The 27,430-nt window shown below is 34.4% G+C and overlaps 4 protein-coding genes across 5 annotated transcripts; 1 reads left to right on the top strand and 3 right to left on the bottom strand.

Annotated features, from left to right (window-relative positions):
* The first annotated feature begins 3,020 nt into the window (after nucleotides 1-3,020).
* Nucleotides 3,021-5,885, top strand: LOC110411105 (uncharacterized). Its single transcript, XM_021421128.1, has 5 exons — nucleotides 3,021-3,480; nucleotides 3,786-4,604; nucleotides 4,709-4,788; nucleotides 4,874-4,945; nucleotides 5,305-5,885. The coding sequence occupies exons 1-5, from the start codon at nucleotides 3,157-3,159 to the stop codon at nucleotides 5,627-5,629; spliced, it is 1,620 nt and encodes a 539-aa protein (XP_021276803.1). The 5' UTR covers nucleotides 3,021-3,156; the 3' UTR covers nucleotides 5,630-5,885.
* Nucleotides 5,886-6,921: 1,036 nt separating this feature from the next.
* Nucleotides 6,922-11,705, bottom strand: LOC110411039 (RING/U-box superfamily protein). Of its 2 annotated transcripts, none has more exons than XM_021421035.2 (6): nucleotides 11,356-11,705; nucleotides 8,647-9,633; nucleotides 8,167-8,340; nucleotides 7,526-7,668; nucleotides 7,217-7,327; nucleotides 6,922-7,121 (listed from the first exon to the last, which is right to left on the bottom strand). In XM_021421035.2, exons 1-6 carry the CDS (start codon nucleotides 11,482-11,484, stop codon nucleotides 7,043-7,045), a joined length of 1,623 nt encoding a protein of 540 aa, XP_021276710.1. In that variant the 5' UTR covers nucleotides 11,485-11,705; the 3' UTR covers nucleotides 6,922-7,042. The 2 variants fall into 2 exon arrangements, with proteins under 2 accessions (XP_021276710.1, XP_089638896.1); XM_089782770.1 differs by lacking the exon at nucleotides 11,356-11,705 and adding an exon at nucleotides 9,760-9,871.
* Nucleotides 11,706-16,056: 4,351 nt separating this feature from the next.
* LOC110410727 (Molybdenum cofactor sulfurase family protein) lies at nucleotides 16,057-20,419 on the bottom strand. Its single transcript, XM_021420586.2, has 8 exons — nucleotides 20,086-20,419; nucleotides 19,104-19,253; nucleotides 18,109-18,285; nucleotides 17,600-17,688; nucleotides 17,422-17,486; nucleotides 17,069-17,171; nucleotides 16,529-16,639; nucleotides 16,057-16,435 (listed from the first exon to the last, which is right to left on the bottom strand). The coding sequence occupies exons 1-8, from the start codon at nucleotides 20,294-20,296 to the stop codon at nucleotides 16,310-16,312; spliced, it is 1,032 nt and encodes a 343-aa protein (XP_021276261.1). The 5' UTR covers nucleotides 20,297-20,419; the 3' UTR covers nucleotides 16,057-16,309.
* PTAC14 (plastid transcriptionally active 14) lies at nucleotides 20,339-26,892 on the bottom strand. Its single transcript, XM_021420585.2, has 13 exons — nucleotides 25,706-26,892; nucleotides 25,459-25,596; nucleotides 25,100-25,225; nucleotides 24,810-24,938; nucleotides 24,360-24,449; nucleotides 24,086-24,236; nucleotides 23,663-23,772; nucleotides 22,987-23,058; nucleotides 22,667-22,772; nucleotides 22,375-22,572; nucleotides 21,752-21,794; nucleotides 21,427-21,653; nucleotides 20,339-20,471 (listed from the first exon to the last, which is right to left on the bottom strand). Exons 1-12 carry the CDS (start codon nucleotides 25,898-25,900, stop codon nucleotides 21,575-21,577), a joined length of 1,437 nt encoding a protein of 478 aa, XP_021276260.1. The 5' UTR covers nucleotides 25,901-26,892; the 3' UTR covers nucleotides 20,339-20,471; nucleotides 21,427-21,574.
* Nucleotides 26,893-27,430: the final 538 nt, after the last annotated feature.

Raw genomic sequence — 27,430 nt, forward strand, 5'->3', positions numbered from 1 at the left:
TTCCAGAGAGAAAGATAAAAGAAAGAAAAAGAAGATGGTCTCACCTGCAGCTGAAATGTGGAATATCTTTGTTTGTACAAACGCAGCCCACCCCCACCCTAATAATAGGCATCAGTTATGTTTGGAAAGAATACCTAACTATTAAAATGTTGAAACTCTATTTTAGAGGGATTTTGAATTCAAACTTTAAAATGAATGAGATGAAGCTAATTCTCATAACTATCTTATAGCTCAAAAAATAAGCATACTCGAAATTCTTATAATAAACGTTAATTGTATACATTAATTGGTCATTACTTTTTTTGATGCTTATGGTTATTGATTTATTGGAGAGCAAGAGAGGATTAGTGATAAGCATGATTTGAAAAATATTTGCAAATCTCAATGAATACACCGACCTCCTTAATTTAATTCGGACCACTCTAAACCAAGAATAATAATAATAAAATAAAAAAAGAAAACAGAGAACTTTCAAAGAGTTTATTAGTATTTATTGGTTTGTATGTCACTTGTAATGGTACATTTAAACCATTTTTAGATCACTACTAATGTCACGATGATGCATATATAAAGAGTTGATCGTGGGTCGGATTGGGTCCATTGGACTTTTAATTTAAAAGGCTCAGTCTAAATTCTACCTGGTTTATTCATTTAATTGTTATTTTATTATTAAAATATTTAAAATACTACTTTATATTAATATTTTTTAAATTAAAAATAAAAAAATTAAATTATTTATAAATGAAACAATTTAAGAAATTTACTATTCATTTTTAGTTGGAGCAGGATATGGGTATCATTCATTGGATACTCGACTTTCAAACCTAATTATATTTAATATTTGAATAGTATCGACTACTCGCACCCTAAACTTGTCTATATACATTAACAATTAATAATTAATTCAATTACCAAAAATTTGTTAAGGGTGAGGATCAAACTTAGATTTAGATAAATTGAATTGAAAAGAAAAGCCAAGTTTTCACCAATTTAACCAACATCAAAACTTGAACAAAGTAAATAGGATAATCTCTACATAGACCCTTTGTGGTATAGTCATTTCTTATATAACCTCTTGAGTTATTTCTTTCTCATATTAAACTTTGTGTTTTACTTCTTTTCCCAAAAATAATAATGGCATTAAATTATCAGTTAGTTTTTTATAAAAAAACAATAACAACTTTTGTGTTTTAATTTTTTGTTGTTGTTTAATTAAAAAAATTTAAAACTTAATCTTAAAAAGAGAATTCATCAAAAAAAAATTTTCTAAGAAGATGAATGTTAGTCATCACTTGGGTCAAAACTCTTTGTTGCATATATATGTGACCTTAATCAATCCAACTTCAATGACCAAATATCCCACTTGTTCCAAGTCAACAAGCTTAAAGAAGACTTAAGCTTAAAGTATGCTGCGTATGTGAACTCCTTCCATATTTGCTAGCATATGGGTCCAGGTTTTGGTGTTTCTGTACAGTCGTTGTCCAGAGCAACAAATTAGTAGAACAAAGTGTATCTTAATGCCTAAGCAAGTCATTTGTCCAAAGTAGCAGATCATTACAGGGAAGTGTATTTTAATGCCCAAGTGAATAGCCCCTTTACAATTAAAGCCTTTTCAAGATAAAAAAGGTTCTGTATCTAACGTTGAGATGTTGGCAGAGGGTGATGAATGGTCAGAATCTGGCTAGAATTTTTCTTCTTGAAATGTGCTGATAACAAAATCAACTTTAGATTTGCCCCAGTATAGAGTCAATGAAAGAACTAGAATTTGAAGAAGAAAACAGTCTAAACCGGCACCCCGAAGCAGCGAAGGAACTGAAGAAATCTAGTAACGGTATTGAGGTAGGAGGGAGAGCATTAAATTTTATTACAGGTAACGGGCAAGTGTCACCTACGTTTCTTGTTTGGACAGTGAGAAAATGAGGAGAGAAAGGGAGAGAAAAATTAGAAAAGAAAGAAACACAAATATATATTATTATTTTTAATTAAATAAACAAAAAAAAAAGATTAAAACACAAAAGATGTTATTGTCTTTGTATAAAAAATTAATTGACAATTTAATACTGTTACTACTTTTCAGAAAAAATATAAAAAAATAAAACACAGTTTTATATGAGAAAAAAAATAACATCAGGATTCTTTGTCAGAAAATATCAGGAGATTTATGTGGAGTTTAGCCAAGAAAATATTATGATTGTTGAAGTATAATTTGATATATAAACAAATAAATAATATGTACATTAACAAAATATATTTATCATAATAAGTAAGAAATGACCTAATTATGTTAAATTTTTAATTGTAATGCCTTTATTTGTACAAAAACAATAAAAACAAGTATAAAATAAGCAAGATAAAAGTATTTATCTTATTTATTAAATGAATAAAACAAATAAAAATATTTTATTTTAATTTTCAATTTATCTATTAACCTATTTAACTATTTTCTCTGTTTTTTAAAATTTTATTATTTTGAGATAATCATAAACTTACATGAAAGTCAAGTGAATTGATGATAAAATGAGTCAATATTATATTGTAAATCAATAAGTATATTCTTTCAAAAGAAGAAATATGTTTTAATATTATTACCTTATATTATTATGTTTTAATATTTTAAGATGTTTAAATAACAATATCATAATGGTATTTGCTTAAGAAATAATTATTTTAAATTGGAAAATATCAATCTTCATGTTTTGGGTTTAAAATTTAAATATATCATTGTGTAATTACCCTTACAATAACCCAAAATCTTGGAGTTGATTTTGGATTGGATTTGATAACTATTCTTACAATAATTGTAAACAATAGATATGTTCTTTCAAAACAAGAAAAAGGAAACTAAATATTCTTGCACAAATTTTAAACTTGGTATCATGACTATAAACGTGGAGGAAAACGACAGCGTTCTATCAACTAATAATTGGCTTCGCATCTGTCTTCCAACTCTCAACGGCTAGTTTCAAGTGACCGTTTTAAGCTCTCCCCAAGATTCAAAACTCTCGAAACTGAAACAACAATCTCACCCTGTTCAAATACATATCCCGAAATTTTCTTCAAAAATAATAATCAAAAGCTCTGGCAACTAAAACCATCAGTCTCAAATATTGCTTCAACCCATTTTCAAGCTCTCATCGACAAGCCAAAAGATCGAAAATGGTGTACAGCTATACACCCACATACTACTCCACTCTCCATGACTCCATCACTTCTCTTTGCAAGACAATTCTCCCTTTCTCATTCAAGAAAAGGCGGTTACCAGCCTTGGAACACAGGCTTTCCAAGCTGCAGTCTGATAATCTGAAATGGCAGCAGGATTCCTTTCACCAGATATTGAACTTGATGGGTCTACACAAAGAAGGAATTCTTGGTGAAGCTGAGGTTGCAGCTTTTAGAACGCATTTGCTTGAGACCCTTATTGCTTCTCCATCTGAACTAGAGCAGCCTGTTATTTTGAGAGATAAATTGGTCTTCTTGCAGGTAAATATTTAACGCCTACTTTATTTATCTTTTTCTCTTTTTTTTTGTGGGATCTAGTATTTTGGTTTAGTTTAGGAAATTAGTTGGTTTTTGTAGATTGCAGTTGTTGTGGATATTTGCCTTGGATATAGACAATTAAGCTGACATCTATAGATTAAAAAGAACAATTTTGATTAGTTTAGATGAGTAATTTCACTCAATTGAGCTAATATTCAACTGGTTTTACTTTTTAGTGCATAATACAACAAAATTCATAGTGTGAAAATGGATTTGATAAGTTTCCACTTTGGTTTCCTCTGTCCTAGGAACTGCTTTATGCAAAATGCATATCAGAGGAGGAGTACCATTCTTCAAAGAGGCCTTTGTTACAGCGATTAGCAGTGCAAGGAGCTGAAATTGAGGCCAGAGATGTAATTGTTGCGAACCCCAAAGACACTAACGAGAATCAAGAAGAAGAATGGTCTGTCATTGACTTGAAGGATGAAAACTGCAGCACTAATAGAGACAATTTGTTGCATTCCAAGAACAAATCAAAGAACAACCTCACAATGAAGCAGATCAAAGGAGCAGCTTCAGTTTTTGGCTTTGGATCATCTCAGAAGCCAAGTAAAAATAGATCCGAAAAGAGCATATTCGATGTAGATTCAAATTCCTCAGCCTCTATGGAGGGTTCTAAAGAAAACCCGTTTTCGGATAGTCATTTGAAGGGTAAAGAAAACGAAACGAAATCAATTCTCATGCAAGAAGAAATATTGCCTACGGAATCCATGAAGGAAAATGGCAGTGGTACTGATAAGGCAAAGAGAAAACCGTTTAGAACTTTGTTTCATAGAGAGCAAAGAGAGGGACATGGTGGTGGGGGTGGTGATTATGGCCCTGGTTCAGAGGAGACAGCATCCAAATCAACCAAAAAGCAATGGGGTTTTGATGGTTTCAAGAAATGGAAGAGAAGTGATTCAGAGGATGAGACTGCTCCTTTGCCCCTCAACGAAAGATCAGATAGTGAAGCTTTCCTGGGGTCATGCCAGCTTGTTACCACTCCCATCGGGGAGGGGCCAGACACAAAACAGATTAAGAAGAAGTTGCATGCAAATGGAGCTCCATCTGATTTCTTCATTGACAAGGTTCATCTTAATGTTGCATATGTATATATTAATGGTATACTAGTCTTGGCTTATATTGAACCTGGAGCTCATATTTAATGTCCTATTTTGAGTGACTCTTGCAGGTTTTAGGAGACAAAATAAAGAAGGAGCTATCACGAATTCAAATGGAGCTCTCCACTACCAATCCGAATCTCAAATTTTCGTAAGCGAGTTCTTCCCATCAAGCCTTCAAATGGAGCAATATTTTGCGCATTTGCCTAAGTTAGCTTTTGTTGTAATTCCACTAGGAACGATCAAATGGAAGCGATTTCCACAACCCTTCCTGTGGACAAGGCTGACCTCAAAAAGTTCTTCCCCAAGTAAGGATAATAAAGCTTGATTTCTTTACAACGCTTACATATATGTTTATTCTCCTTGTTTTATGGCAGTGGAGAATTATATTACATTATTGCTGCTTACAATTCTAAGATGACATGAAAAGAGTAAAATGCTGTCCTGTATAATTAGGCAATATATGTCCTTGATGCACGAAATGGATCACTTTAGTAGAGTCTAATATAGTAGCAGCCCTTGGCTTATCCAAATCTGTAATCCGTTAGATTACAAGGCCTCAATTCTTTTATTACATTGCTTTTGGATTTGAAAGATTTGGTAGATCTCTAGCCAGATTATCAACGTTTCTATTTCTAATTGTCCTCTCTTCTTGCCAATTTTTCAGGTCATGGTGTGATCGATATGGAGATGTGGTACTGGATGTGGTGAAGAAAGAATTCAAGGACCATGTAGGAGAGATGGAGAACATGAGAAATGCAACCAGAGAGAAGCATCATAATAACTCAACGCGATGGACTACTTTTGAAGATGATGAAAACTGTCACCCAAATCTCTTTGCTAATAATAACCACACTAGTGGTTACACTGACAACAAAAATAATCCTTTCTCCTGTGATTACCCTGACAACAAGCTGAGACCTGAATCAGCTTTCTTTCAAGATCAGAATCCCTTTTGGAACCCAAGGAATGGCACTTCTTTGCTGGGTTAGATCGAAAAGCAAGTGCTGTTGTATGCTGTTTCAATTAGGCATTTGCATTTGCTTCTGGAATAGCATTGTTTTGGTTGTTATGTATTTAAGATATAGCAATGCATGAACTATGAAGAAGAACTTTGTTCTTCTGAGTAATCTGTAGTATTTTGGTTGGCTTTGTGTAGATTGTGTCCCTCAGTTTTCCTTTGTACGTCTTGACAAAATTATTTGCAACATTGCAAATTTGCAATCTTTTAAGATATTTTTTCTAATATTCTCTGTTTTCCTTTTTAATTTTTTGGGTATTGAATATTCACTGGTTTTCACAAAGTTATTCAATATATAGACGTGGGAATTTGGAATTTTAGAATGTCTAAAGGGTTTAAAACACTTTTTTTTTATAATTAAAATTTCAACTTAATTAATTTAAGCACGTGATAATAATTAGAGAAATATAGATGCTATAACTCCACACAGAAACGGAATAAGATGTCAGGTATTAAGCGAGGAAAATAAAGAATAAAGTACTAAGTGAGAAAACATCAAAATACAGAAAAATTTACGTTTCTTTTGAATAAGTAAACTCTAATTTAATTTTAAAACATTATATATAATTTTAGAACATGTAATTTTAAGGTTAAACCAAAATAATTATAGTCAAGATTGTGTTCCATAAATGAGATTTTTATTTTCAGACACATGAAAAAGCCGAAGCAAAAGGGAGTTGAACCTGTAGACCTTCCATGCAAGGATGAATTAACAATCATTGAACTAAACTTAATTTGATTTGTTATCGTAATCAGAACTTATATGGCAAATAAAGTAACTAAAAAAGGTGAAAAGCCTATAAGGCTTCTTCTTTTGCAACTCAAAACTACCAGAGTCATATATCGTAGTAACATGTTGCATTGTTGCTTCACACATTTTGGCTGCTGCATCTCTATAATCCTCAATGCACCCAAAGATTTTGGATAATTCAACCTGCAATTTTATGAGGAAATTTGTACTACAAGAATAAATATATTCAATCAATTGATAAAAGACCATGCAAGGGAAACTAGGGTAAGCATTTATGTTTATTAGTTAACTTTTAAATGTTTACTGACATTCGTACCATAAGAAGCATCCATGGATATCTAATAACACAAATTAACAGCAACATGCCTTTGTCAATTTGTGCACATAGGCTTGATGAGTTAGCTCTCCCATGTTGATTAGGCTAAAGATTAGCCATCAGAGGAAGATGCAAAGCCAAAAAAATCCCATTTTCCTCAATTTGCTATACGTAATAATTCCGTGGAGTCGCATCATGAGGAAAAGATGCTACAAGATGGCATATAGGAAATACAACATGGTAAATACTGTTGATACAACATTTAACATTTGTATAAGAAGCCATTACTATTTAGTATTTACATATGTACAGTTTTATCAAAGAGAGGGAATCTCCGAGTTTGAGACAGAGGACTCCACACCCTGACGAACATCACCTCTGCAAAGTGGGCACACCCTGTGAACCAGAGATAGAGAGAGTGAGGTCAGTTTCCAAAACAGAAGATAAAAAAAAGGCAGGTCGACAGGGAAAGCATATAGTAGTAAGGATACCCATGTATCTCTTTAAGCCATTTATCCACACAAGACATGTGAAACTCGTGCTGGCAAGGCAGAACTCTTATTTTATCCTCTTCCTCATATTCAGCCAGGCATATATAACACCTACATATAAGATTAGTAGTAGCAATGATAACATTAATAGCATATTCTATATACAATTAGTAGAGAAACACAAATAGTAAATAGAATCACTCCTTTCCATATACTCTTCCAGAAGCAAATTGATACGCACTCCTCCCTATGCTCTTTCAGAAGCAAATTGATACACATCCTTTCTTCAAGTATTAAGAAACAACTTACTGTTCAGCAGCATCCCCGCCCTCAGCTGCATCCAATTTTGTGTGACTTCTAAGAGGGAAAGAATCAACTACAGATTCAGGGGCCGGGAGTGACACCATAGATAGGGAAAGTGATACTGGTTGACGATGAATTTCATCCAAAACCTACAAACGTTCATTTTGACAGAATGAAGAAATGGGTGAAACTTGTGGAGCTGAATAGGTGTTTATCAATATCAATGCACCACGAGCAGAAATGTTAACCATTACTACATTCCATTTTACTAACACAAAGGTTGCACAGTCTCACTTGTCTCACATACACAAAGTCACCCCATTATACTAGAAATGCTACATAAAATCTTTCTGAATAAGAAAAAGATCAACATCTCACATGCAAAGGAATACTAGAAATGGGGAAAACAAAGTATTTTTAACACCCACAACCCATCTATAACATCATAAAAGTCCTGATACTGATTCATTCTTCCACGTAGACAAAATCTATGATGACCATTATCAACAAGTAACTTTATAATTTGGCACAAAATATAATACACTATCAACTTCTCACGGAACAAAGGAACAGCAAAACAAAATCACATTAACATGATGAGTTGGCCTAAGATAGGCAGAACACGCAAGTTGGTAAAGGAAAACTACCTCAAATAGAGCCTCAGCAAGCATCACTATCCGTGATATGCTTGCACGAGCACTAGACTCATCAGTCATCAAGAGAGAATCACACGAGCATGTGCCATCAGGGTGGAGTCCAGATGGACAAAATGTCGTTCGCCGACTATTTTCATCATGGCCACCACGCAGCCTTTCCCAGATCTGAAAAAGAGTCAAATGGGATAGTTCATAGAAGGTACACGAGGGAACAGGATGACAAACTGAATATATATAGCCAAAGAGATCTTGATAAATGTTGTCACATGATTGCAATGATCGAATACATAACCAGATACAAAAGATATTCCAACAAAAATACAGTGGACCATAAGCCCCAATCCAGGAATAATGGAGCCAAAACAAATTTTAAAATAAATCTAGTTTCTGAAAGCAAGTTTTGATATATCTCTATCTACTAAAAACAAGCAGAATAAACTTCAATATTCCAAGTGCTTTGCAAATAAATACCTCTGATCTCGAGTGTCGTCTTCGTTCATTCAAGCTGTGAATTCCACTGCTGAGGTAACCGGAATCACCTCCAGCCCCATCATAAAAGAAATCACCACTAAAATCAAGGAGCCATCTGTCATGAAATCCTGTATCATCACTATCATCCGTTGAAAGAAAAATGGATGAGGAATCATTAAGTCTTCTAGAGCTGCGTCTTGAAAATGCATCCCAAAACAATCTTCTACTATTCCTCCTGGCTTCACGACTACTTGTATCAGCACTGCCACCAGACAAAATATTGGAAGAGATACTCACAACATCAACATGAAGCACACTTCCATCTGCCCGGCCTGGTTCCCTATTGGATACGAGAAAACCTAAACCTGAAGGCATTGCCTCTCGGATGGATTCACCTCCTAGTGTGTGAAAAGTCACCGGTTCGGAGGCATGAGGGGCAGGATCAGGATCAGAGTTATGGACTGTTGTCACTTCACTTAACTGATTCTCAACAGGTATCCCATGCAAATGTGAATCGCCAAGCCCTTGCGGAGACAAAATACTTGGCTCAGGACGGATCTGAGATGCATCCTTGTTTGCATTTTCAAAGCCACTGACTGCATCCTCATTAGTCGAAAGATTTACTGAGATAGGGTCTGAAGATCGTTGTTCTTTAAAGGAAGTGCTAGCTGAAGTACTACTATCCCTATGAGATTCACCACAACTATAATCAGCACTTACCTGAGGAGCAACTAACGCCGTACTTTCAATCAAGCATTTCCTACAATTACTTGTTTCTAGATCTCTTGAACCACCTTCAATAGATGGATCACCACTGGCTGCAGAACTGCTTTCAGCTGAAATTCCAGTTTCAGTACCTGTGCTGCTGAACCTTGTTTCCATACTGCAGATCGAAGTAGATTCCTCCAGGGGACTTTGGACCATGTTGCCAACTGGACCACAGTGTTCTGTGGACTTCACCAGAATTTCGGCTGGATAATCTTCCATCTACATCAAAAGAATGTCATTCTATCACTTCCTGCTGCATAGTCTAGAGCTTGCATGTAAAATGCTTAGTTTACATTCTAAAAACCAAAAAATAAAAAATAAAAATAAAGAAAAAAGAAAGATAACTTCCAAGACATAAACGTGTTCATGAACATGCAATTCCACAAGACATTTGCTGGTGCTAACGGAATTCAGAGTTCACTTGACTCTCGCATCCTCAATGAAGACTTCATAGAGTTCTCTTGGTGGCCCCAGGTTTGGAGCAACAATTATGAGATGCTCAACCCACTGCCAGAAAGAAGATTCTGCACTGCCTCCTGTCTACATCTTGGAACCGAGAGGAAAGCTAAAGAGTTAAGCTACTTCATGGCATTTTAACTAAAAATGAACTTAACCAGGTACAAAAGATGTATTGCTAATAGAAAAGGTACAAAAATCGACCGGAAAACAATTTAAACAAGTGATACTTGCTAAATTAATGCCTATCTCCAATATTATGTGCTGCTGATTTTAGCTAGGAAGGTTTTAATTTACAAGCCTACCAACTACTCAACATAGGATACTGCAAAAGAGCATTGCACTTCTTTTTCAGTTCCTCAATCCAAACAAAAGATACACTGACAACTGACCAAGCAAAGATAAGTGAAACTGAAATTCCCGTTTTGAAAGAGTAAAATTCAGAGAAAAAGATACTTCAGAAATTTGAACATTACTTAAATGCAGTCGACAAGTAACTAGAAAGCACATTACACTAACTTCAAAAATTTGCAAGCAAAGGCAACAATTTTTTTTGGCCTGAAGCAAAGGAGGTAGTTGAATGTACACCTTTGGTGCAACACTGCACCAGGACAAGCTTATTTTGGGACAAGGGGCTGCAAGAACTAGTAAATATTCTTTAGTCCAAATCAAAGTCTGACACAGCATGAAAACCAAATCCCGCAAGGGTACAGATTCTTCATATTTCCTTAACAGCATCCCACCATGATGAAAGCTATGGGTGAATACATAATTGAACCTACAGGTGGGGCAGTAAAACAGGTCCAAAATACCAAAAAAGAAAGGCAGGCCCTCTCAAACTGCATCATTCACCTATACACACACACGCACACGCACAATGCATTAATACAAACAACCAGGATAAGAAGGAAAATTCGTTGTCTTTCAGAAGGATCAAAACAACATCAACTAAAGCACTATTTAAAAACAACCAACCATTAAAATCTGGAATTTTTAAACAGAAAACGTTATATTTCAGACAATTAAATGCTAAAAATGATCAAGGAAAAAAAGTCAATAAAGGAACCCCTAACGTGGTTAATTGAGACACATAAAAGTCAATAATTTACAAACAATTTCTAAACGAAGATGGTAAAAGCTTTCTCTCTCCTGACTTGATTTGAACCAGAGGATTTTGAGAAGACAAACAAAATCAAATAACATGATACTTCAAGCCTGTATTAAATCAAAAAGATGAAGAAACAATATATAAAAAAAACCAAATATACCTCAAAGAAGTTAGTTTAGGTATGAAATAAGCGAACCCCAGATCGCCAGAAGTTTATTAAAAATAAAAAAAAATAAGAAAAAACAAGAAATGGGGCATTGACTTTTTTATTAAAAAGTCAGAAATTAATAATCTTTTGTATATAATTCAGCAACCAAAATACCCTATCTCGAATCATCCCAACAAACAAAAGGAGCAAAATTTTGGTAGTTAATTACCTCAAGAGGGGCTTGAGAAGAAGAGCCACCGCAGATGAAGAGAGAGGAGAGCCTGGAACACCGTTTGGGTCGGTGGTTGAGTCTCCCCCGTGATGGGTTCGACCCCAGTCGACTGCTACTCGAACCCATTTGAACCCCTTCCTTTTTAAGCCTTCCTCTTCTTCTTCTTCTTCTTTCCAAATGCTTTTGAGAGAAAATAAGGGTTTTTCTGGTAACTGGTGGGTCTTTGTCTTTTTCCAAATGTATTATGAAGTTGATAATTGAAGAAGACCCAACTCTTAAGTTCCTTTTTTTTTAATTAATTATTTGGAAATGAATTTATTTTTGTGCACTTACGTGTGATTGGGGAAACGAAAAAAAGGGCAACTGTGTTCAGACAAAAGACAGAACAAGTGAGTTTTGTGTTTTGGGAGTTTGTTTTTATACAGTGAATGTGCACTCATGGGAATTGTTATGGGCTCCCTTTGCTCTTTAGTGGGGTTCAAACTTCAAAGTTCAAATCATGTCCAAATAATTTCATTTGATTTCTTTTATTTTTATGTTTTTGCTGAGTCACCATCTTTCCATAGGTACAAAATTCCAAATAGAAAAGATTTCCATTAATTATGTTTCACTTTTTCTGTTAAATGATAGTTTTGATTTGATTAACTTCAAAACAAAAGTGATAACTGAAAATTTTTTACTATTATTCCCACCTATAAATTTCAACCAAAAAAGGGGTGGGTATTAAAGTTAAAATTGAAGAGATTTCTTCCTTTAAAGTTAAAATTGGATACATTTCTTTATATATATATATATATATCTACTAAATTAAAAATATATACTCGTAATAAATAATATTAAAATTTATTAATTTTTTATTGATGAAAACTATTATGAAAGAAATTATGATTAGCTCGTGAATCTTTCTCTTTTATAAGTGGAAGAGTTAATATAATAAAAATATTACATAATTGAGTGAAAGAGAATATTATGAATCTTACATGTTTAAATAGTAAAATAAATTTGTGATAAAATTATTTATTTATATTTATTTTTTAAAAAAAATATAGGATGAGATTATAAAGGTAAAGGGAGTTGAATTCTAGAGTTTACAAAATTTTCAGAGATGAAAAATAAAATATTAAATTCTTTACTTTTTTTTTTAAAAAAAAAGACAACAGTGAGATTATGTAATATGTATCTCTTTTCTAAAACAATGAATTTTTGCTAATTGATTTTCACAAATTAATTATAAAGGAAATAGACATGCTATTCAAAAATAATAATTATAATAATATAAGTAAGATGATGTTGGAGCAATATCTTCCATTCCATTAATAATATTCTCTTTTTATAACAAAAACAACCATTTTATTTTGGTATACATAAAGGAATTCGTTTGATTGATAGGATAGAAATTAATTCTGATTATTTTAGTATTAGATACATTCCCCATTTTGTGGTGGACAAGCAGCGCAGCGGCAGCAGCAGTGAGAACCCACTTTGGAGGCAATGCATGTGACATTATGGAGTGAGGTTTGAAAGTGGTGGACACAAATAAAAGGCAAACCATTCATTTGGCAATTATACCAATATGTTATTAGTCTACTCCACCCTTTTGATTTTGACAATGGATTATTAAACATTTAAGTGAAAACTTTGATGTAGTCAAGCAGCTGAGACTTGGTTACTTGGTCAAGGAGGTATTTGTTTTGGTAGGTTCATTGGGTTTTTCAACTTCACTTTCGTTTGGTGATGATGTTGCTATTCCAACTTTTAACTGTTGCAAAAATTTTCAATTATCTCATTTCTTTCTTGCTGTCAAATCTTAATTCAATTCAAACAAGTTAACAGTTGTTTTCTGCAGTTAAGAATTCTTAGTCGGTCATTGTGCGTCATGGATCGGCTTAGTCTATATGTCATGAATTTACATTTTTAATTTAAAATATATATATATTAAATAATCAAAGTTTTCATTTTTTTGATGTAAAATTTATGACATTTTATGTCATTCAATTATACAATATTTTTAACTTTGATATTTTTAATTGAAATTTTATATCAATGAAAAAGTTTCATTCAATAAAAAATTAAATAAATTTTAATATCACTTAGTATAAGTTCATATTTTCAATTTCAAAAACATGTTAGAGGAAAAGTCTTATTTATAAATTTAAAATTTATTTTATTTTTTATTAATATAAGATACGTAACATATATCACTGCTGAAATTACACTACCAAATTTAGAAAGAGTGAAAGGAAGCGTGGATCACGTGGAAATGTTGAGACCCCACTACAATCAAAGCTCACAGTCACAAGATCACAAAATTTTTCAGTATTCTTGTATGGAAATATCTAGCTTTATCAGCCTTGCCTAGGCAAGCCAAGTGATTTTAATTGGTATTAGGCTAAGTAAGCCTCTGGAATTCCATGTTGGATGGAGACTATTGAAAACCCTTTGCCTTTCTCGACCATTTATATATATATTTCTCCATAAAAAAATGCTAAAAAGAGACAACCAAGAGTATATATGTACACCTTTTGGAGGCCAAACCCATGAAAATGATGAGTTCTGTTCACTAAACCGCACAATTTCTATTGGCCAATTTATTCCCCTGATGCTTAATGCAGCCCTTTCTGTTATTCATTCACAAAAACAGAAGAGCCTGTCATTCATCCTCCAGCTAGGCTGTTTCTTTCCATGGGCTAAGTCTTGCTTGGCAGCATGCACCGAACCCCACTCATTACAAATGAAGAGCAAGAGTCCGGTTAATGATGCCTGTTAGTTAAGGATAATTAAAACATTAAATTTAGAAGGTTTTTCTATTTAATGTATTGTTTTCATCAAATTCAAAGCAAGGATGCTGCATTAATATTATATATATATTTTAAATATTACCTTAATCAATGTCAATAAACACCTATTTAAAAATTTCCAAAAATGAAAGCATAAAAAACTGATTTGAGGTTATTATGTATGTGTATCTATAAAATTATTAATATATATTATGGTTAAAATACCAAATATAGATGTTCGATTATACAAAATTTGATCAAACTTTATTTTTGAGAAAAAAAAAGTGAAATGAGTTGTAATAAGAGTTGTAAAGACGAAATGACACAGCACCACGTGAGTTCAACTCCAGCCAACCATTGGGTCAGTATGTAGACAAGGGGCTTTTAATGCGCACACAATAACGAGGCGTCTCGCTAGCTTCTCTGCGCGTTCACACCCTAACGGGCTTGGCTTTTCAACCTAGCTCACAAGGCCCACACATGCAAAAGCCACGCAGAGGCGAGCTGTAACCACAACTGGGCCATGATAGCTGCACAGCCCTCGCAACTGGACCGTGCACTCCTTGTGCCCCGCATGCTAAGAAACCCTAACGCGTAACTTTTAGGCACTGTTGTTAAGGTGCCGTGCAAGCAAGCCCTGGTGCCTAAATTCTAGGCGTCCCACTAAGGCAAGTTATTCATGTTGCACCTCCTGTGCGCTTATAGGGTACGCACCCTGCGCACCTATAAGCTGTGCGCGCACCTTCATCATCTTGCGCGCCACTGCCGAGCCCAGTGCACCACTTCCAGCGGGCTGGAAGCAGACCACCCCGAAAGCTGATTTTAAAGAGCCGCACGGTCTGCATGGGGATCGAATTTCTTTGTACAGATATTAGGGTTGGTTACTTGCTCACCAAGCTAAAAGAATATCATTTCTTCAGCTATATTATTACTTTTCTTGTGCTCCAAAGAAACTTAGATTAAAATATTTTCTTGTTTTATTTTACTTGTGTATTTAGAAGGTTAGAGGTCATATATAGTCATTTGAGGTAATTTTTTATTTTCATCAAGTAATTTGTTTTGTGTTTAGATTTTAAGTGCTTTATTTTTCTTTCATTTGATAAGTAATATTTATTTATTCTCTCTAATCTTTTTTTTTATATTTATTTACTTTACATTTTTACATCAATATTCAATAATTCTCGTTAAGGCTTGTTTAGTCTTATGGATTCAAGATCATAGCACCACATGAATCTTGATTAAAAGTTTCAAGCTCGTGATGTGAAAGTTGAAGCAAGCCCTAAAATATAATGAATAGGGTGCAAAGAAGAATAAGAGAAGAGAGAAAACTTAGAGAGGGAACGTAGGTGCAATGAATGCAACCAATGAGAAATTGCTTGCTAGTATGGTATTAAAGATCTTTTTTTAATAAATTAGAATTTGATTTGACAAGTTTTATCAATTACAACACATCATTCATACAGATCACCGATAATGTAACTTTTCAAAATCAAATCTCATAACCGTCTGTCCATAATAATCCATCTCAGCCCATATGATTTATAAAAAACAAATCTTATAAGAACCTTCTCATGCATCTACATATTTGATCACCAAGTTGACACATAGTACTGTTTTGGAGCTTTTTTGAAATTTTCTTTTATATTAAGTTATAAATGTTAAGGTTCTTAAAATGTGAATGACTTGTGTAATTTGAGAAAAAGTAGAGTAAAATACCTTTAACTATCTTCTTATTGTCAAGTTTTTTAAATATTCCAAGAATGAAAGTAACTTAAAAATTTTACTGATCTTTCCAAAATTATTTGTACTGTTTCATGCAGTTGTGTAATTTTTTAATTTATTTTGAGTTACTTCCGCTGCTCTATCCATTATTAATGTAATTCCTTATAAAAAAAATGACTTAATGATATTGAATAGGTGATTTATATTAACCAAAATCAAACATAGACACTGGTATTGATAAAATCATCCCCATCTTAACATGATAATAATATTAACAATAACACGAAGATGAGACTGCAAGGTAATAAAGGTGACCACTGACTAGAATAACAATACATAAGAGATCTCCTACCCAAGTCTTCTCTTAAGTATTCTAGGAAAGAGAGATAACACCATTCAATTCTTTTATTATTTAGACAAACAGAATTGAAGTTCAAGATACTGTTCAGCGTTCAAGCCGCTGCTTCAGCAGCAGAGGAGACTTTCTGGACGACAAAAATAGGATCTCCCACTTTAACCATCTTTCCTTTCCCTTCAGTGAGACTTTCCTTGCAAACCAAGTTCTGCCCAAAATAGATCTGCCATAGCATGGAACGTCATTATTTACATATATCATTTGCATGGACAGCACACAGAAGAATAAAGCGAAAAGTTGTGAATTCACATCTGACCTTCCCCTGCTGTTTTTGGTTCGGTCGCAAAACCTTATCCGACCTGACTTTCTTAAGAGTTTCATTTGGCTCGGGCCCAGCAATTGCAGTGTCTTGATTGATTGTAGGTACCTAAGAAATGCACAATCATCTTTTATTAACTGTCTGAGGATACAATGTGCTTATGCATATGAACTGCACAGCTCTAATTGATGCCTTCAAATTTTTTTTTTTTGAAAGTTGACTTCAAATTTATTAGCACACAGAAAAAATGAAAAGTCAAATATAGAGTGGAAGCATTCTTGTATGGAAACTATAGAATATCCCTTGGATTAACCACCTATCTGTAAGTTTGCATGCCTCTAAATAAGAAATCAGCTAAGGTATTAATGAACTCACTGTCTTCAACACAAGGTCTACTAAGGGGGTAATAAATTGCATAGAAATGGTGACCTCAAATAACAATCTTGCACTTGACAACGTGACATCACCAACTTATTCTCTGAAGATAAACTAATTTGCATAAGATAGGCTGAAAACGGAGAATGCATAGCTTCTTACCTTACAGCGGGAGCAAAGCTTCACACCTTGAAATGAAAATTGGCTTATTTTAATCTCTGTCCATAAGTCTTCAGAAAATGGTTCACAACCATCAACAAGGATGCTGTCACAAGCAATTAAACAATGTAATCTAAGTCATAAATAATACAGAAAAGGAGTAAGACAGAGGTAATCAAATTTAGAGTCAGACATGTTTTCTATTGGAAAATTCATTAGAGAAATCTACTAAGATTTGAATCTGAAGCAGTGAATAGATCCTAGAGGCGATTTGTTATATGGCAGCAGCAAGCAGATGAAGCACATCCTTAAAAAACAAAACAAGAGACATTATACGAGCGTGAAAAGAAAATTACTTGGGTCTAAAACGATTAATTGGTACAGGCTCCTTCAGAAGCTTGTTCAGTGCATCCAATGATTCCTGCAAAAATTTGTTCATATAAGATCCAATTTGAGCTTTGTTAATAGTAATAATAATTTTTATTAATATTTATTATTAAAAAAAAAACCCTTAACATCATTTAGCTGACGAACCTGAGATAATAGCATGAATGGGTACTGGTCAGAAAACATTATGCTATGCCCATGAGCATACACAGGATCCACAGGCCTCCTTTCAGATGCTGCATTTATAAAATAATAATGCAACCAAATGATTGGACAAATAAAATTTCTGATTGAAAGCATCTTTATATGCACACTGTGCTAACATGTAATCAGTATCTATATATTTTTTGCCCTTCAAGGCAAATATTTTCATCTCAGTACTGCCTACCAAGAGTATAGTGTTTTCCTCTTTCTTATTTCTGATCAATCAATTGGAATAATTAGTATAGGGGATTTGATCTTTACATCTTTGAGGAGAGGTTTGGCTACCATGAGCTACCCTCCACCCAAATCCTCTTCTTTCCCTTGATATCCCTTATTAGTAAGTGAGCTTCAAAATAAGCAACTCTCCATCCACATGATTTACTTTACCTTAACAAACCCAATCAGTGCACTTTAATGTCCTATGCTGTGAAATATACCAGAATCAAACAAACCTGCATTAAAACGAACTAGCCTACTGGATTTCCCAAGATAATTGGTAAACCATTTTGAAGCCTCATCACCCTCATCCAACGCAGAGCCAGACCACTCCCACACTGAAACACCATCTGCTATTTGTGGTGGTTTACTGAGTGAAACCTTGAGCAAATCCATTCCAGGAGCTTTTATTACTGTTAATGAAAGTGAAATTTGGTCATGACAGAAAATCTAATGAAAAATCAAACGAAAACAATTCACCAGTAATCAGAGAATAGTAAAAGAAAGACACCTTCTTAGCATCCCTGCACTGCTAAGGAGAAGAGACATAACAATTCAAGATAGAACCAAACTAATAAAATGAATCAGCATAGGATGTTAACAATCACAAATAATTAACCACACCTAATATAAGGAAATCAGTTTCCACAAAAGGGTCATCACTGCAATATCCTTTATAAAAGCATGGGAACCACAACTTGACACTTCAATTGGGAAGTCAAAAGAGAATGATGGTTTTTGTTCTAGTTCACAATTTACTCAAAGTTATGAAATTATCTCAGTGGTTTTTTTCTTTAAAAAAAAAAATTGGTCAACTTCCATAGATAATGATTATACCAACTTGCTCACACCAAAACTCCTATAATTAGGGGAAAAATTTTTAGACGGCTTAGATTGTTTGGCCTTGTGCAACATAGGCTTTGAGATGCTTTGTTGCAGACAAGTGATTCAGTTCAAGTAATGAGAAAGGATTCATTATGTTTAGATCTTTCATTGACTATAACACCATCCTGAGCAAAACGGAGAGAAAAGATGCATGTAAGAAACCTCAAATAGTTCAGGATTAAGGTAAGCTTATTTGAGTTGATTTGCCAAAAAAATAGATGAAACCGGTTTTTGAAACATCAAACACAACCAATATTGCTTTGTAAAACAAAATTCTGCTTAAAATCTGCAATATCTAAGTTGTGTTATAGATTAATGAGTCATAAACAAGGATGAGTTGATTTACCCATATATGAGGTCTTAGTAGGTTCCCAACCCTCTAAAAAGGCCTCATTCGGCAGGTCTACCTCGACTAGAGCAAGCTTTGGTTCAACCCTTTGAGTATATGCCCTCCCTTTCTGATTCACAACAAGCCATTGCCGATCCCATCGAAATCCTGTAAATCCATCATCGAAACTACTAAGAATGAAATTACCCTTGCTTGAAGGTAAGACACCAAAAAAAAAAACTGAACAGATTGACAGACTGTTGAGGCCAGTGAACAAGTCCAATCAAGATACCTAGACTGTTTACTTTCAAAGATTGTACAAGTTTTCTTGTAATGTGTATGGAAGTTTTGCTTCCACTCTGAAGGTTGTTGGAAAATGACCAATTTGTAGTCTTGTAAATAAAGTTGAAAGAACTGAAAGGATAGTGAGAAAATGGTGAACAATCCCCAAAATTAGAGAAAAATGATTCATAACAATCACCACTATAGTTCTCCAATACTTCTTAGTTATAAATTCTAATGTCATTTTGTTTAACTTAATGAATCGCACAGATAACTCCGACTCATAGTGGTAAAAAATTGGGTTTAGCACCACAAACAAAAAACAAAAAAAATTAAAATTAAAATTCTTCATGCAAGCGGTAAAGCTGAGCTAATCCCAGGAGTTGCAGAGTAATACGTCAGTTCGTGTCAGTAAATGAAGCGCAGGTTGGAAGCAGGTGTCCAATCTAATTAACAAGGTGGCTAATTATTGATAGTATTTTGCTTTACAAACTCCTTCCAGGGAGAAACTGTTAATAGTATTAGTTTTTTTTTTTTTGGTGGAGGCAAATGCTAAAGAAAAGGCAAGCAAATAAAAGCAATCCCAGCATCTGATGCAGAGAGAACATGCAGATACAAGAAAGAGAAATAAACCCAGGCTTGAACTTGAAGAAATAATTCAAGGATTAAAGTCTGAAGAGACAGAGAAGTGAAGTGGGTGAAAGACAGAAAGGAGTACCAGTAGGAGTGAGGGGTGCATGAGGAACTGAAATTCCACGGCATGATTTTATCGGATAGATAAAAATTGATGATATCTTAGCACCACCGCCACCACCACCACCTCCTTCGGTTGATGACGAAGAAATCTTCTCCATATCTTCTTTTTCTTCTTCTCTCCACAATTTGGACAAAGATAACCTTCGGCCTTCCTCGTCTTCTTCTTCTTTCATAGTCTCTTGGACCGAATACCCAAAAGCACAAAAAACGTGATACTGAATTCCACTTTATAACGCCTAACTCATTTGGATATTTTTGCACCTTGGATTAGAAGAGTGGACCCACCCGAATCCCAGGTGGCCCCCACACGGCCACGTCCTTCTCCTTCCCGCTTTTTTCCGAATGGATCTTTACTGATAAATAATAGATACAGTTTATAATTTGACCCAAAAAAGAAAAACAGTTTTATAAAAGTTTTAATTCTAGTTACAACAAAAAAAATTAAGTAAATTACATAAATAATTTTCTCAATGTATTTTCAAAATGATAAATTATTTCTCTTCATATGAGATATTGTAAATGAAACATTATATTTTTAACATAAAAAGTTATAGTTATTGAAAAGTTACATTAATTAAGAAATTATATTACGTAGTGCGACATAATATGACTATTTGATTATAAATATTTTTTTACTTGAAAAATTATATTTTTTTTTTGATAAAGTGATATTTGAAAAAACACTTCTAAATCTAAAATTATAAAACAATTAAAAAATAACCTTATTCAAAAATTTAAATATAAAAAATTATCTTTTCATATTATAATTTAAAGATTATATTTTATAGTATTACCACTTATCATTTTTGAATTTGTATTTTGTAGCATGCATAGGTATATTGAGATGTAAGGGACACTTAATGAAATGGTTATGTTATTGAAAGATAATATTCAAAAGTCTATATAAGAGACTTACAGGTAATTATTTTTTCGCACTGTATGAATATAAAATAATATTTTCACATGATATTTTTTACTTTTTAACGTTAATATCATATAATTATAAAATGACAAGTAATATTTTAAATACATAAAAATTTATTGCATGCAATAAACAAATAATTATAAAATGACCATTGCCTTTTAATCAAATCTACTACTTAGTGGAAATCCTGTTAGCAATCAATATTCTTTCCCAACCGTTTACTGTAATAAGACCAATGAGGAAGATCAGATGAAACTATATATCCAGTTAATCGATTTATGCTTCCATTACCGCTTCTTAATAGTCAGCTATCCAAGTATGACTAAAGATATAGACAGATAAGATGGGGTGAACAAAAAGAAACAGAAAAATGGATACCTTATCTTTTGGATATATTGACTTAATAATTTCTGCATTCACAAAATTTCCCAACTGCTCATCATTCTTTTTAAATTAGCATTTTATTGGCTTTTTGACATTGGCTATTGAACAAAACTGTCTACGATCCTATGAAGTCGAAATTCATTTAAAACAATATTCGCTCTTGATAGATGTCCAATGCCTGGATGACCTTCTCCATGAACAATTTCCGGTGCAGTCTGCACCTGCATATGTAAGAATAAGAGTGACTTCAACTGAGTCTGTACTTAAGAATTAAAACCTGAATGCATGAGAAGAAGTATGTTATGTCAAAATCACATACTTAATTGCAGTTCCAAGCGTCCTCCTTGCTTCCGGCATAGAATCTGTTGGTAGAAAATTAAGGGGTGAAGAAGACAGCATCATATATCCATAAAACACCTCAAATAAAATTAGCCATGTTCAAGATGATCATGCATTATTTTAAAGTTAAAACACTTTTTATGCTTATAGAGGCCATTTCAAGCCCCAGCCTCTGCAACAAGTTTTCTCTAATTTCAACAACCATATAAATCCTCAGAGCTAGTGCTAACTGGCATGAACATAATACCTAAAAATGAAAGGCGGAGGATTTAGAGCTTTTTTGAACTAATAATTCCGATTTCAAATTTAAAGTACTGCAATTTTGATAGGAATTAAATTTTAGCAGACGAAAAGCAGCAGATCTTAAAATTCTAACGGTAATAAACTATTAGCTGAAGTTTTCATATTGCCAGCTTAAACCGCACTTTAACCATGAAAACTTGAACGCATTATTTTTCAAGGAATTAAAATTCTGCAAGTTTTCAGAGAACAGGCCAACTGGTCAAAATCTGTCAGAACCCTTTATTAGGGTTATGAGCATTCTAATATGGATCAAGCATAACGGCTGTTAATTCCACCCATTTAAGATAGAAATATGTTCACCTAGAAACTTCTGGTCTTGCTCAGAAGTTGTAGGAAACTGTGCAAGCATCTGCCGACATTCTTCCTGTAACTCCTTCACAGCTTTCCTTTCTATGCTAGGGATTGGAGGAACATCACCATCTGACCATGTGGGCAATGTTCGTGCGGCGGCTATGACTGCCCCATCGACAAAATTATCTCCATTATCTGCTAACTGACCTGATAAAAATTTGTAACGCTTAAGGTGCTGAATTATGCATATAAAACTACCATTCTATTTCAAAAAGTTCCAAAAAGTTAAAATGACACATACTGTTATGATAATACTCTTCAGGAAGACCAGATATATTGAAGACTGACAAGAAAGAATCCAAGTGAATATGTGCATTTCCAGAGAATGGTATTAAATCCCAAGGGTTCTGCCATGGTCAAGCCACATGAGTTAATTTTTTGCAAAACTGACTTATAGATACAATTACAAGATGAATAATAACATTTTCACAAAGAAAACATGGTTTTATTTCAAAATTTTATTTGCGAGGATGTCAGATTTTTTCCTGATTCCATTAAATCAGGTTAATATGAAACAGCTTTACATATTCAGATTGAAAATTAAAGATTGGAGCTAATTACCACAGCTGAAGAGAAGCCATATCGTTGCATGAGCATATGATTCTGCTGTCCATTCAGATAATTGATTGTCATCTGCCAAAATTTATGGAATTGCGGATACAAACCCCAAAATGTAAAACAAAGCATCGTTAGGACCAAATTCGGTTGATGGTTTTAAAAGGTATATAGCAATGACAACAAGAAGAAGGCATATTTTGGCCCAAAGAAGGGTACTAAATCTGAGTAAATCATAATTTCAAGCAAAATTCACAGAAGCTCCAATAGCCACAAGAGACTCCAACACATTTGATTAGATTTTACATGGTGCTTAACATAATCGGATTTTTAATTTTAAATCTATAGAGAAGAAAGTCTAGGATATTTGAGACAGACTGATATTGACAATGGCCGATTAACCATAGAGAAGAGAGAAATGTGAAAAATCCTAAAAAGATAACGACCAATTATTCACCTAAAAGTTGCAAATTTCATTGAGCATAAACTTGGATGAATTGAGCTAGTACTGGTAAAAGACTCCACTGGGTTCTGCACAGGTGTGTTCAGGTTTCTGGGAAAAAACTACCAATAATGGTGGTTGGACCTCCCTTGTTGGTGAAGAATTCCCCTTAGACCAAGACCATTCACTCCAATAATTGAACAAAATTAGAATTCAAAAGAGAACATGGAATAACAATACCTCGTCTCCTTTTTTAATCCTCTGTCCAGCATTTATCATCACCTCAACCATGCGATCCTTAAAACGCCAGTGGAGAAAACAATTTGGCTGAAATGAATGATTTAGCATATCTGCCAGGACAAATAAATACATGAAAAGCATATTAAGATATAAGACAGCTCAGATAAATAATAATTTAAAGGAAACATGAAGGCAGTCAAAGTTTAGAAAAGGCAGGGAGGTATTAACTGATGCGAAATAGGCCAAAGACATTTTGGACAAAGAAGAGGACAATAAATGAAGGAATACTGGTTTACAGAATGCTCTGTAAGAAAAAAAAAGGACAAGTAAAATCTTATCAAGCCCTGCGTTAGTTTGTGATAGACCATTACAGACCAGAAATACATTGACAAGATCACAAGGAGCCTCATGTAGCAAGATTACCAGCATAAGGAATTAGCATATTTGCATCTTGAACTAGTGCACCAATCCTAACTTGCATGTTAATGCACCGAGACTGTGCAATGCTAACAGCCCAAATGAATCTCTCAGCATCACGAGCAAGGCGCTTTATTTTCAGGGGAACTCCAGAATGCTGAGTGAGGTTAAGCACACAAACAATTTATCATTAAAGTGAGCAAGAACTTCTTGAAACATATGAGAGGTTGGTGCGAGGGAAAATTCTTAGTTCTATATATGATAGACAGGTAGCTTATACCCAGTTCTTTTCCCAAAATTCTAATGCTCTTTGTTGTTTGTTTCTCATAGTTGAAGCAAGACCAGGATCCTGAAGTTCTGAGAGGTCATCCTGCATGAATCAAACAAGTTGTGAGTACAGCCAGTTGCTTCCTAATATGTGACTCTTACAATCATGAAAAGCAAGACTAACAAACAGTTTGCCCAAAATTAAAGTTCTCCACAACTTTATGAATTGTATGTGTGTGTGTGTGCATATATTTGACATTCAACAATTGAAATCCTTTGCCATTGAACAACCATATCCAATGCTTCTATGCCCTCATTAAATTATATCTCCCTCCCCCATCATTTTATTGAAGACCAAAAATGTAATTTAGCCAAAAAATTGAATGGAGAACTCAACATGAAGTAAAAGCAAGAAAATAAACATTGAAATGATTTTTGCCTCTCATCTTCCAACTTTTCACACCTCTGTAGCAAGAAGCAAGCTAGTGCACTCATCTGCACTAGGTAAGAAGTCACCATATAGTTGCCAAAAGTTATCATCCCTATCAAATGCATACAAAAGAAGGCATGCCAATCTCAGATCCCAATCTGTCTGCCAAGAGAAATACCCATAAATTACAGTGAAAGAACAAAACGATTAGTGTTATTGTAAAAGTTTTAAGTAGTGTGCTAGTGCATTCACCAAATTGAATAAGGAATGCATAAATCTTCTAGGATAAATAAGTGTTCGAAATCTAGGAAAATTTCGGTTACCTCAGGATTGGTTGAGTTTATGATATCAAATATGGGATGACCTATTGGCACTACATCGGGGAAAAACATCCATGGCTGCTTCTGCCTTATTGTCAACATCAATTCTAAAGGTATTTCCATGATAACCTGTTCAGTCAAGTGCAGAAGCTTAGTTACCAAACACATAAATATCATTCTGGAATAGTATAACTAGTAGAAAATAGTATGCCATTCTTTAGGAAGCAAATACAAAATAAAAAATAGAAGAAATTGGTGATGCAGGCAGGAAGTGATGAGTATGAGACTGGAAAGAAGTTAATTTGATATATCTAAATGGGAAGAATGAGTGAGAGATAATGAGGTACAAGGTAGAAACAGACTCTGGCACGACGAAGAGGCTCAACATCTTTGGAGGCATAGACTCCAAAACCGTCAGGTCCTTCCTTAAACTCTATTCCATAAGCTCTCATGCTTCGAACATAACCAATCTTGTAGAAATCAGGGTCGGCAGGCTCCAGCTATGAGGAAAACGGCAAAGGTAGCAAAGGAGGGGAAGGTGTCAAAAACTCAAAAGCAAAAGTAAAAAAGGAACAGAAGTACTGAATAGACAAGCCAATGAGCATTTACCTGAGAGGGAGATTGCTGAAGTGGGGGAGGCTGAAAGAGTGGAAAAGGAGTTTCCACTGAAGCATTAATGGGTCTGAAAGGATACCTGGCTCTTGGTGGGGGTGACCACCCACGACCATGATGATATTCCCTTTCCCGGCGGGGATAGCTGAAGCACCCACCGACGTTATGAAGGGGAACGGATGAGGCTGCCATTGGACTTTAGAATTCAAAATGAAACCATGGCTGGCAGACTGGCTGTGGATTATTGACGTTTTCTTGTTAGGAAAATAGACTCCAGTCCAGTCTAAACTCAAAAAGCATACTACACTATCACCAGTGCCGGTTGTAAACATTACAAAAACGTTATCCGCTCGCAGCCAGAGACAAGAGTGCTGCACAGCCGGCATTCCGGCCCAGCCCATCTTTGCTAGTCTCGCTCATCTATGAGGCTATGACCCTCTCTAAACTACGTTGCCTATGCTAATTTTTTTACTTATTATTTCAACCTCAAGTTCAAATATTTACGTTGAAATTAATATGCTGATAACAATTTCAATACAAATTTAGTATGTAATAATATCTTCTAAATAATTAAATAACAACAAAATATATTTGAAACTTATCATAAATAGTATTAGAATCTAATGCTTATATCTTTATGCAAAGCATAGGAAAAACAAAGTAGATGCAATGTGAGCATCTCAAAACAAGAGCCTACTTTTATTAAGCTACACCAGAAAAGAGGGAAAAAAAAAGGGCAAGTTAAGTAAAAGTCGGAAAGAAAAGAAAAGAAACTAGTAACATGGCCCATAAGGGAGAAATTACTATGGGAGTTGGATGCTAATGGGCTAATGATGAGCTTTGGTCATGGTCCATGACGATTGCACTCATTTCCTCTTAATCATGTCACTCGTTTTCAAGAGCTAGACTAGATGTAGATCTTGCATATGAGCTGCAATGTGTCATCAACACTGCAAAGAAGTTTGTGCAGGGCACTTTTACAATCCAGAAAACTCCTTGAAATTTAGGTAGAAACCTACCAGAAACGAAACGCGGGTCTGACTTGTAGTTGTAAAAGATGAAAAACCTTCTCGCTTAAGTTACCTTAAGTGATCCTGGGGTATTTACAACTATAAATTCACAAGCTCTTCCTATTCGCTACATCACACTATCTGAAAGAGAAGCAGCATAGGAGAATATTGAAAGAAAAAGATGCATAATCCTCACCACCAGACCCCCACCTCCCACCCCACCATCCCCACCCACCCACCACCCCATGCTCCCCTCCAGGTCCACCGCATGCGAACCTCCTCGTCCTCATGCCCCCTCCTGGCCAGGTCCAAACCGCTCCACCAGGTCCTGCTGAGCCACACAAACCGCGTCCATAATCCCTCCACTGCTAATCATACTTGCTCAAGGTATATGTAAAATTATGTAGCCAGCGGTGCGTAGTATTAAAGAGTTTGTGCTACTTCACTGATGTGCTCTTTTAACCACTTGGTGTTTAGTGTCCTATTTTCTGATCTTATTTTTACTTAAGTGGCAAGTAAATATGATGTAATAAAAAAGTAATACTACTACAGTCATAAATATTGCTCTATGTTGTTTACGATATCGGCATGTTTATGTTTGCTTTGTTATGATCATGTTCTATATATGAACTATGATGTTTCATTGCTTTTAATTGGTAATTTTGGTCTTCTTTGACAATCCTTTTAATTTAGGGCTGAATATTATTCCATT

The sequence above is a fragment of the Theobroma umbraticum genome, unplaced genomic scaffold (assembly GCF_002168275.2).
Source record: "Theobroma umbraticum cultivar Fairchild unplaced genomic scaffold, ASM216827v3 scaffold_56.0, whole genome shotgun sequence".
NCBI lineage: Eukaryota > Viridiplantae > Streptophyta > Magnoliopsida > Malvales > Malvaceae > Theobroma > Theobroma umbraticum.

Bases quoted from the DNA above. Each gene is read 5' to 3' on its own strand.
- PTAC14 (XM_021420585.2), bottom strand. From the start codon at position 25,900: ATGGCAGCCTCATCCGTTCCCCTTCATAACGTCGGTGGGTGCTTCAGC. The intron at 24,939-25,099 runs GTAACCGAAATT...TTCTCTTGGCAG, and splicing joins TAAACTCAACCAATCCTGAG to ACAGATTGGGATCTGAGATT. The intron at 23,059-23,662 runs GTATTGTTATTC...AAATTTTGGCAG, and splicing joins GGATTAAAAAAGGAGACGAG to ATGACAATCAATTATCTGAA.
- LOC110411105 (XM_021421128.1), top strand. From the start codon at position 3,157: ATGGTGTACAGCTATACACCCACATACTACTCCACTCTCCATGACTCC. The intron at 3,481-3,785 runs GTAAATATTTAA...CCTCTGTCCTAG, and splicing joins ATAAATTGGTCTTCTTGCAG to GAACTGCTTTATGCAAAATG. The intron at 4,946-5,304 runs GTAAGGATAATA...CCAATTTTTCAG, and splicing joins CTCAAAAAGTTCTTCCCCAA to GTCATGGTGTGATCGATATG.
- LOC110411039 (XM_021421035.2), bottom strand. From the start codon at position 11,484: ATGGGTTCGAGTAGCAGTCGACTGGGGTCGAACCCATCACGGGGGAGA. The intron at 8,341-8,646 runs GTATTTATTTGC...ACTCTTTTTCAG, and splicing joins GACGACACTCGAGATCAGAG to ATCTGGGAAAGGCTGCGTGG. The intron at 7,669-8,166 runs GTAGTTTTCCTT...GAACGTTTGTAG, and splicing joins TTGCTGAGGCTCTATTTGAG to GTTTTGGATGAAATTCATCG.
- LOC110410727 (XM_021420586.2), bottom strand. From the start codon at position 20,296: ATGAAAGAAGAAGAAGACGAGGAAGGCCGAAGGTTATCTTTGTCCAAA. The intron at 17,689-18,108 runs GTTTGTTTGATT...TTATAAATGCAG, and splicing joins GCTAGTTCGTTTTAATGCAG to CATCTGAAAGGAGGCCTGTG. The intron at 17,487-17,599 runs GTTCGTCAGCTA...AAATTTTTGCAG, and splicing joins CATTCATGCTATTATCTCAG to GAATCATTGGATGCACTGAA.